Here is an 11,119-nt window from a genome sequence, read left to right as displayed (position 1 = left end):
GATTATTTTAATGAGGCCTTCTTTTCCTTTGCAGCAGTTATGTTATTTCCTTCTTTGGGAGGGCTTAATTTGTGTTGCTGGTTCTGTTGCAGTTGTTTTAATGTCAGACTGATCCTCTGCTGTGCAATGAAACACAGCTGAGGAGATTTTGTCTGTTCCAGTCATGGTTGACCACTGAAATGTATATTTGTCTGCAGGAAAACATCAACATATTGTACCTTCTACATGCAAAAATCACTAAATGTTGTATGTAACCCCACTGTAAATGACCTCACATTTCTGTAACATTACACATTTAGTATTTTGGGTGATTTGCTTGAGTTTTTAGGGGTTTATGGTTGGATTAAAAATGATTGCCACGACTGTAAGACAAACAACATGGTGGTTATTATTACATCTTGTATAAGGCACCCAGTTCTGTATTGAAGTCTAATCTGGGCAATGTTCCTAATTGGAACTAACCTTAAAGACTCCTGTTGACCTCTGCTGGAAATCTTAAATCCCATGAATATGCTCCGACTCCCTTCAACCACTAGATGGCAGCATTGGCTTAAAAAACCCCCACTGTGAATCAGGTTTGGCAGACTGATGAGTGATTTTTTCCAACTCCATTTGCAGGTAAAAAGTCAGCAATTTTTTTTTGCTTTAAGGTCACTGGGACCAGTACTGTGTTATAATGCACTGAAGAATTTGTGTTTTCTAAACCATGAGATTAGACGCATTTCTAAACATATGTTACTGATTATGTTACTTTGGTAATACAGATTTGAAACTCACTATGATTATGCTATTATACTTTTCTTCATGAAGGCATCTGCAAAAAAATTTCTTCTCAATCATTAATAATCAGTTCACAAAACATATTGAGAACATCTTGTTTAGGCCACTAGATGGCAGCACTTATATAAAATTGAGCCAGCTGTCTCTTTGTACCTCCTTTCCTCCCCCAAAAATAACATAGTGGGTAATAATAATTTTTTAAAAAAAAGGCAATATCTGCTACAACATCTTTTAACTGTGCTTTTATTTAATGTGCTGATTTTTTGGACAATGGAGTGACTGAAGACTTCTATTGATTAGAGGAAACTTGAATGATGACTTTGTTTTTACAGTTTCTGTTGGTTTGTAGAGCTAAGGGCAGTCATTTATAAGTTTTTCTATTTTACCAAAATTGTTAGAAGACAAAAGTCAGGAAACTTGTATTTTTATTTCTGGTAGTAAAATAAAATGATTTATTCATTTGTAAAAATATAAATATATATTTTTTTATAATTTACAGCTACACGTCATTGGGGAAATCTGTGTTTTTAATCAAAATGTAACAGTTTTTCATGCCAATAATCAACTGTAGCCAGAAATGTGTGTCTATGTGGTAATGTCATTACGCTTTTAACTGATAGTTGTTGGGTAAGAACAATGTTTTTAGTTTACCTCATAAATTGGGTGTGGAGGTTAAGTGTTTTTCAGTGGCCCTGAGAAAGAATAATAATACTGTGTTTATGAAGAAAAAAAAAAGTTGGGTCGAATTAACATGAATTCAAATATTTTTTATGTCTATCAGGTAGAAATATGACTCTGTATGTTGTACTACTGAACACCTTAAATCAAGAAGAATGTGAACTGTTTAATGTGTTAACTATTCTCTCTTTGATTTCACTGAATTAGCCAATGGTTAACAAGCTCCAACTGAGTAATGTTTTAATTAATATATAATCTGCACACATTACGACATGCGTGTGGTACACGGGGTATTAATTGAAGATAATTGCCACAAATGCACTCAAATATTTCAGGAACATCAAGCTACTACAGAGGAGTTTCACCTATAAAAACATATTTCCACTGAAGAAGAAGGAGCTGCTGTTTCCAGGTTAAAATCACCTTTGTGCCTCGGGGGAAAACCAACAGCAGGTACGGAACAAAGGTAGACTGCTCTGCTTTGTTTTTGTTAATGCGGAGCGATTTGGACATCCATTAACCAGCAGCGATCAGGGTCAGTGCGTAAAGGCGCACAGGGGTTCATCATTAAACTGGAGCGGCAACTTCCTGCTGCTGCTGCACTCTGGGTAAAAACAATAATGAGATATGTGACCTGAAACACGTCGCTCTTTATTCTGCCTAGAAAGATCTCACATCGTTTTAACCTGTTATGTAGGAGATGTTATCATTATTATGTACTTGTATTCTCCACATTGTGATCCCAGAACCAAACACAATTATTTTAAACAGAAAATGTAGATTAAATGAAAAGATGTGTACCCTAAAGCAAAACTAACTCTGCAGATCTTTATGCTGCAATTAGTTCAATGCTGCCATCATAAACGACACAAACAAGCATTTTTAAAAATTGTTTTTAGGCCCATTATAATCGGCGGTGAGTATGCAACAGAGGGAAAATACTTTTAGTGGAATTGAATCAAAGTTCAGGGCTTATCCAGTTAATAAATAAAGATTTTTATCCGTCCACAAACGCAGAAATAATAATAAATATATTACATTCACTATGAGAAATAATATTGGAGCATTTTGGACAGCGAGCCATACCAACACACCGCCGTCTTTAGGAGCCTTTAGCTCTAAACGCCTAATCAACAACTTGTTTTACCTCATCATTTCCTTCTGTAATGATTTTCTAATGCAACCTCCGCGCAAACGAGCGTATTAAGAGGAGAATTATTAACTTGGTTAGTGCGCCGTGGAAGCTGCGCACCGAGGGATGAGGAACACAGTGACAGGCTGCTTCCTGCTGCACCGCTGCTGCTGCTGCTGCTGGGACTGATTTCACTGAGCGACGTCTTCTTTACTGTGGACTTAGAGTGGAGTCATTCAACAGTGGGGTGATCCAGTGCCTCATTCAGGTCGTGTTTAAACCAAAAACTTAAAGATCTTTTTTAAAACAAGCCAAGTAATATCTCCCACAATTATTGTTTTTTATATTAATTCATTAAAAAAGAAACATTCTCTGATGATTCCTTCACACATCTTACTGCAAGCAAAAACACCTTACTATCATAATTTGAAATAATTTATTAGTTCACTGCAAACATTAACAAAATGCATGTCACGCATCATTTTCATCATTATTATCTATTGTTAAGGTTAGGAATTCACTTTTTCGTCCACCTGTCACTGGTTGATTCCAATAATCGACCATCCACAATAGACTAGCTATTGAATTGTTAGTGAAGCAAAATTTGCAGCCAATTATTTTAACATTATTTGGATGGTGCCAATTAAAAACCTCGATTATTAAACTGATGTTGTTGTTCATTTATAACAAAACGAATTAATAAGGCTACAAATACTGAATCTCGTTATTGTCTTTATTTTTGAGACAGAGGGCTTTAATCCAACATGTAATGCACACACAATTGATATTTTAAAGGCGTTTTTTAATATATTATAACTATTTCTTAAAGTAAAACTATAGCAAACTGTTGATGAGAGAAGATACACATTATATTTCAGTTTGCACATATACCTGAATTTAGAAAAATAATTAAATAACGTAAGATGTTGTTTACAATGGACATAATCTTTTCAAAAGGGTTTTTAAAAAGGCTGCAGTCTGAATCTGCACATATTTTTCTTGTAGTTTGTTCTTATTTTTGCAGTGATAACCCAATAGGCGGCTTTGTGCTTTACTCTCCACACAAAGACTGGAAATTGTTTGTTTTTTCAATTCATCAATGAAAGATGCATGTAATTTATAACTGTGATAGTCGAGAAGGGACCGTAAAATAATGACCTTTACAGTCTGTATTTTACATTTCAACGCTGATGTCTGACAGATTTAACAGTGTAATTGTGAGGGATACATTATATGCACTTCACTGTGAAAAGAGTGGAAATTCCGCCGAGATATTTTCTTCATCCAATTTTCTCTCCCACAAAATCGTGACTTTCTACAGAGTTCCTGGATGACTGAACCTGCTCTGAAACAAGTGGAAGTTTCTCCCCCCACCTTAAGAAAAAACAAGACATTAAGGCTGAATAGGACGCACAATGAGCCATTAATTGGGGCACACATGTTTTCTCAGCGTGTGTCTGTAACTAAGCTGCTCCGGTCTTGTGTGATCTGTGAAGCAGGTACTTGAGGAGACTTATTGGCAGCTGCTCTGGTCCAATCAGCGCTCTCCCTGCGCCACATTGAAGGTTGGAGGCGCTTCACTTGGTGCGCACTTGTGCACAGAAACCCTCCGAGTGCGCGCAGACTTCATGGATCAGGGTCATTTGCAGCACTGTTGAGTTTTGTAGATGCATCTCCGCTGGATAAGCTTACAATGATGCACCTCTGAGAGGGATTCCAGCAATAGGAAGATTAAAAAAAAGACTGATTATCTAATTCTTTGGTTTCCTTTTGTATCCAAAGATGATGTTTTCTTCTGCAGGCAAGCGCTGCTTCACGATAGAGTCTCTGGTCGCCAAAGAGAACCCCCTGATCGCAGAGGATCCCATCCGTCCGACGGCTTTAAGTTACTCCAACCCGACGACAGATGCCTTAATGAACAGTTACCAGGCTCCGCCGGCCAGGTCCCTCTACCAGAGCCCGGACCTGGTGTTCCCAGAGACGGTAAACCACCCGTCCCTCACCGTGGCTCCTCACCAGCTCGGAGGCTCACACCTACAGCATCCGCACTTCTTCGGGACGCAACACAGAGACCCGCTCAACTTCTACCCCTGGGTCCTCCGGAACAGGTTTTTCGGACACAGATTTCAAGGTATAATAAAGTTAGTTTTATTTCATTTAAACATCATGCAAACTATTTTGATATGTGTAATTATTTATGCATGAATAATACGCATATTTTACACAAGTGTATGGGTTATCCGTCAAATCCATAAGGTGTTTTTATAATTAAAAATACTTTTCCATAGAGGCAATAAAAGTGTTTCAGTCTTTTGAGAGGTTTAATGAGATACTAGAAGCTTGTAAATGGTTGATAACATTGGAAATATTTCCCAGTTGAACAATAAATTGCAGCCACAGATAGACAGGAACGACAAGGCCACAGAGTGTGCAGCCAGCAGGCTGTGGGGCTGCTCTCATATTTCCACTCTCATTCGCCCTGCAGCTCCTCTCAGAGAGCCGCAGCAGGAGGAGATAAGCTCTGATGTAGATTTGTTTTTCCATACAAGAAATCTCGCCCTAGGTTAGGCTCATTTCATTCTGAAAAAAATATATCGCACAACAGCCAGACTGTCGAGACAAAATTGATAAAATCCTGAATAATAGTTTAAGTAGGCTATATGGGAATATAAAGAAAAAAATCCTGCCCAAGTATTAGCAGCAAGGCATTTGAACACAGCCTGCAGTGATTTATGTACCCAATAAATGCATCTCTATTACCTAACTTGTATAAAGTGTATGAGACTTTTAATTTAATATTGCGTTTAATTGCATACATGCAGTTGTGGACAAATAAATATATTGTACAATAAGGGCAAAATAAAATACATGCCCATATTTTCTACAATAAACTAGGCTAATAACGTGTTTTAGACCGACAGAATGTTTTTTTTCTCATTACAATACAGGCTCATTTATTGAAATCCCATAATGACCTATATTGGGATAGTAAAGTAAATTAAACGTCACTATCAACAGAGAGAAGGCGAGTTTGTTAAATCTGCAGAATAAACTTTCATTTATTACCCCTTCAAAATATTGATAAATCACGGTCAAAGCTTAAGTTGTCGGTTAATTAACCACTATTACCGGTATAAATAAATAATAATAATATTAATAGTAATAATAATAATCGCACAATATTAAACGTTATCTTATGTGCTGCATTTTTCAATAACTTTAGTAAAATTACTTTTAAATTTTTAAATTTACTAATTAGTAAAATATAGCTCTTTATTCGACCATGTATAGTCCAATATATAGATAGATAGATAGATAGATAGATAGATAGATAGATAGATAGATAGATAGATAGATAGATATACTTTATTCATCCCAAGCTGGGAAATTACAGTGTAGCAGCAGCATTACACACATAGACAATGACAATTAAATAAAAAGAACAATCTAGGCATACTTCAAGCAATAAAATATAAAATACAATAAAAATACAATAAAATATAAAGTGTCTAAAGAAGGAGTATGTATTAAGGAGTAGAATAGAATTCCAGTGCAGAATAAATATGAATATACAGTATAAAAATGTTGGTGCTATGGAACAAATAAGGTGCAATGAACAGTGTGCATACAGAACACATAAAGTGCATAACGAACGGTATGTAATAAACCAGGCTATTTGTTATTGTACAGTGTTATTATACTAAAAAGCATTTTCTCCCAAACCTGAACGGAGTTGTGCACGATGGTAATTTATATCTGGTTAATTTGGTTAAACTATTTTTTAATTAGAATAATCGGTCTATTAAAACCAAAATATAATTAAAAAAGAAACAGTATAGTTATATTGCTCTGCAAAATGTTTATTTATTTAATATCATCCGTCTCCATACGCTATATTCAACTGGGTGTATATTCCTTGTGTGCGTTAAAATAAATTAATAAAATGCATGATTTTGCAGTAGGCCTGACACCATAATTTACGCATTTTGCTGGTCGTTTTGTTAAGACCGCTGGTATTTTAATTGTATAAAAGTGTTTCTAATAGACTACTATTTATTTAAATGCACATATTCAACTTCTGTTCTATGTTATAATAGGCTATTATAATTATTATTAGGCTATTTACCACTAGCCTAGACATAATATCCTACTAATACTTGGCCTACTAATAAAAGTTTTATAAATAACTAGAAATATTATAAAGTAGGCTTATTTGTAGTTTTGCTTGACCTTTTGATGCCATTACCATGATATTAATGACAACTGCAGCATAATTTGGTCACATTTTGCAGTAGAGTCGGGCCATTTACACTGTTCACAGAGTTTCTGATGACAGATTCAACACACAGACTGTCCAGATAAAATGAAGGTATTATAAAAACGTGACCTTTTCCAGCCCCAGCTGACTGTTTGCCCTTACGGTTTTCTCAGGTAATGATGTGTCCCAGGACAGCCTGCTCCTCCACGGTCCTTTCGCCAGGAAACCCAAGCGGATCCGGACAGCCTTCTCTCCGTCCCAGCTGCTCCGGCTGGAGAGAGCCTTCGAGAAGAACCACTACGTCGTCGGGGCCGAGCGGAAGCAGCTCGCTAACAGCTTGAGTCTGTCGGAAACACAGGTGAGCTAATGTTTATGTTAGCACCTGCCGAATGTTTGCTTGTTCGTGGTAAAGTTAGGGATTCTTCTATGAAACACGGATGGTTTTCACTATCAAACACATTGTTTAAACGACAAGAAGCTGAACTAAAAGTGTGTCTTTGTTGATTTTTCAGCTTTACTAATTCAGAGTCCTGAAAGCAGTCATTTCAATGGCAACATTCTCTTCCGTTACACCCCAAATTCGAATGTTAGTGTTCTCGCCGCTTATCGCGATATTTCAAACGAAAATTGGCTTATTTGTGCAAGTGAATAAACAAAACAAAAATTAGGCGTTAGGCAGAATTTCGGTATTTTTCTCCAGCACATGATAAATTAAAATGTACAGGTTTTTTTTACTCAAAATAATGGGTGGACTGGTTATGTTAATTGATTGGGGTATGATTAGACTTTTTCTTTTCTTTTTTTAATTTACTTTATAATTATTTTTTTTTTATTTCACATATAGGCTATCTAGCTAAGGATAGATATATCCAAATAAACTGGAATAATCCCTTAAGAGTTTTATCAGCTTTATCAGTTGAATCGGTAAAAAAATAATTTTAGAAATGCCAAATTGTCAAAAATTATACTTCATAAAATAATACCTTCACTTTAAATGATCGAAATCATAAATTGGTTTGAATTGGTAAATTGTCAGTTATTTTTATTTTACTGTAGAACTATTATTAGTCCTATTAATATCTGTCGGGCCTGTTTAAAATGGTTTATTTATGTGTTACAGACTATAGTGATATATTTGAATTATAGGTTAGTTGTTATTTGCAAATCAGAAATGATCTAAATGTATGCTATTATCATGTAAAATGTGAGAGTCAACAACAATGTTAATGACAGAGGAAATTATAACTATAAATGTGAAATCATATTGCATTGGCTATGGCTGTACATTTTAAAATAAATTACAACATTTTTAATATATAATTTCAGTGCGATCCATATCTCTCTTCCCAGCCACACAAGACAGCTTAGTCAGTTAAAGCGTCTCCTAAAAGGTGTTTAATTCATGCATGCTATAGGATAAAATAGTGTAAATATTATTGATGGTTAATGAGTCCACATTATCTGGGTGTCAATTAGGTCTAATAGGTAATATAAAAGAGGTTTCCTGAGTCAGCGATGTGCATAAATGCTGCTTGCAAGTTTTGTGTAAGTCAATAAGGCTTGCAATTAAACACCAATTGCGTTATGCAAATTATAATGATTTTAGTGAACTGAATATGAATTAACTCCCTCAAAGTTTATATGGAGTGGCTCACTTTATGGACCCCTATAGAAACATGAACTAGGTCACCGGTGTTAAAAAAAATGAGAATAATTACTCAATATCACACTCAGCAGGCAAAGGAATGGTCGACCTGTGAGAAAAAAGCAATGTATGATAAAAAGCTGCATTAAGATTTTCTGTGGGGTGGTAAATTAGAACTCTACCACTGCAGCAGGTTTATATCCATCATAGGGATGTTCTTAAAGTCTTCTGCATGGACAAAAATACTACCATCCAGGTCTGATAAATAATAGAGTATATCATTGGTGTATACAGTAAGGCTAGAAAGAGTCAAGAAGTAATAGAGGTGGAAGCTATAATGAGTGCTCGTGTTGCTATTTAAAAAATGCATCGTGCCATGTTATGTATAGGTTAGTCAGCCAAGCTCATATTCCAAGGTCATACTAGCAACACCAGTCAGCCAGGAAGCTATTTAACCCAATGCCCTTTCTGTACATTAATACCATAATGCAGTTATGAACGGCATGAGAAAGTGCTGTTTTGTTTTTAAACCTGAATCCTTTTAAAAGAGCATTTTGCACAAATGGGATGTTGGGATGACATATGGAAAAGGAAGTAAAATTCAAAAGTATAAACCTGCGAGGGAAAAGCAACTCTTTTTTTTAACAGTTAGGAAATTGAGACTTCAAAATCAGATCATTTAATTAGTTAATTAAAACCTACATTTGGTTCCAGGGAGTAAATACAATGAAAATCTGGAAGCAAATGAGAATTGCATACTTTTTTTTCTTTACATTTTTTAAGCAATATAAAACTGTGGCATGGTGAATAAAGCCATTTCAACAATTTGAACCATTTGCTACTACTATCACTGCCATTTATATTATTACACAGGATTAGATTTAAAGTCTTTTATATTGAAATAATCTACTCACTGTCATATTTTATTGTCTGCTTCTTTCATTTCTTTTTTTCAAAATTCATATGGCTTTTATCTGTTCCGGGACCTGAGTACTCCATTTCCTTCCCTTTCATGTATGACATGTTCTGGAATGACAATAAATATCCTCATCCCTGATTTTATCTTGACTGTCAGCCTGCCATTCCAATAGGCCGGCACTGTAACTTGCAGCTGTGAATTTTCCTTGTCCACTACTATTCTTCTTGTTCTAGTTAATCAAAAATACAGATATGCTGATTTTCTCTGTTTCAGACATTGTAAAATTAATATTTTGGATTGTTGGGTCATGGGAAAAACTGAAAGCATTTGAGGATCCCTCAGAAAAGGGAAAATCTTGCTTTTATTTTGCATTTTTTATATTCTGAAATTTTAAAGACCGAGCGATTCATCGATTTATTGCGAAATACACAGCAGATTAACAGATAATGAAAATAATATCTACTTGCAGCCTCAATAATAGGTATTAAATACATTGACAATGGCTCGATTACATTTAGTTGTACTAGCATGCACAATACAAGCGCCCTAGATCTAAAGGTACACCTGTGTCCCACAAGGCAAAATGTCCACCTTGCAGGGGCGAGTCTAGAGGGGGAAAAGGGGTCACATCCAGATCTTGTACCTTGTGCCATCATACCCAATGTTTTCAACGATGTATTTATTGGTAGAATTTTCTTTCCCATGAGCCCTTGTGCATGAGCAACTGGTTCTTGTTCCCGTCTGTGCCAACTCATTTAAAAAATCGTGGAATTTCCACTGTCAGAAAACTCTATGCCATATTGTTTACATTTAAATCTCTGAAATGACACCACTTTCTGCTCGACATCATCGTCATTATCCCTGTTTATTCGTCTGTTCAGGTGAAGGTGTGGTTCCAGAACAGGCGGACCAAGTACAAGCGACAGAAACTGGAGGAGGAGGGACCAGAGAGCCAGCAGAAGAAGAAGGGAAACCACCACATCAACAGATGGCGCCTCGCCACCAAGCAGTCCAGCTCTGAGGACATCGACGTGACTTCAGAGGACTAAAAAAAAAAACGTGGTCCAACCATCCGACAATGCTGCCCTAAAACCGTGCGTCCCCTTCTGACGCATCAGAGGACCAACACTATTTATTATGTAATATTATTAAGTATGATTAGACACATTAGAGGAAGGACTAAATATGTGATCACCGCACATCTCTGCGCCGAGGTGCTACACTCAGTGACACTGGAAAAAATTACAAACATCTTATTTAATGACATCCATCCTGAATGTCTCCGGATGAGGACAGATCCTTCTATTATTTAAAGATCTTTGGTGTGTGAAGACCAAAGACGAAGAGAAACAACGTCAACCTCTATAGTCTGTTTTTTTTAATTATTGTACATAGGCCACTTAAAAAGTTTGTTTTTGAAAGAGGATATTTGTTTCATTAAAGCTGTTTTTACCACCTGCTTAGGTCATTAACACCTCATTGCTCACCCCACCCACTCCGCCACCTGTGTACCATGTTAATTTAAATTTCTCCTCAGTGACAAGAACATGTTGTCGTACACTTTTTTATCCACCCAGCAAGTCGGGAGAAGAGGCTGGTGACGGCCCAGAAGAACAAAACAGGAAATGAACCTGAGGCGTCAAAGAAGATCCAAGTTTGCAGCATGATTTTATTTTCACTGGTGACTTTGCTCTGTTGTGCTTTCTA

The 11,119-nt window shown here is 36.2% G+C and overlaps 2 protein-coding genes across 2 annotated transcripts in view; one reads left to right on the top strand and one right to left on the bottom strand.

Annotated features, from left to right (window-relative positions):
• The first annotated feature begins 4,193 nt into the window (after nucleotides 1-4,193).
• emx1 (empty spiracles homeobox 1) lies at nucleotides 4,194-11,097 on the top strand. Its single transcript, XM_059353298.1, has 3 exons — nucleotides 4,194-4,721; nucleotides 7,022-7,206; nucleotides 10,294-11,097. Exons 1-3 carry the CDS (start codon nucleotides 4,373-4,375, stop codon nucleotides 10,459-10,461), a joined length of 702 nt encoding a protein of 233 aa, XP_059209281.1. The 5' UTR covers nucleotides 4,194-4,372; the 3' UTR covers nucleotides 10,462-11,097.
• sfxn5a (sideroflexin 5a) overlaps nucleotides 6,746-11,119 on the bottom strand; it is a 39,606-nt gene continuing 35,232 nt past the window's right edge. Inside the window, exon 15 of the transcript XR_009395866.1 lies at nucleotides 6,746-7,191. The gene's annotated coding sequence lies outside the window, so the exon portion shown is untranslated. The remainder of the gene's footprint in view (nucleotides 7,192-11,119) is intronic.

This window comes from Centropristis striata, chromosome 16 (genome assembly GCF_030273125.1).
Source record: "Centropristis striata isolate RG_2023a ecotype Rhode Island chromosome 16, C.striata_1.0, whole genome shotgun sequence".
Classification (NCBI taxonomy): Eukaryota; Metazoa; Chordata; class Actinopteri; order Perciformes; family Serranidae; genus Centropristis; species Centropristis striata.
This window is presented reverse-complemented; position numbering and strand designations above follow the sequence as displayed.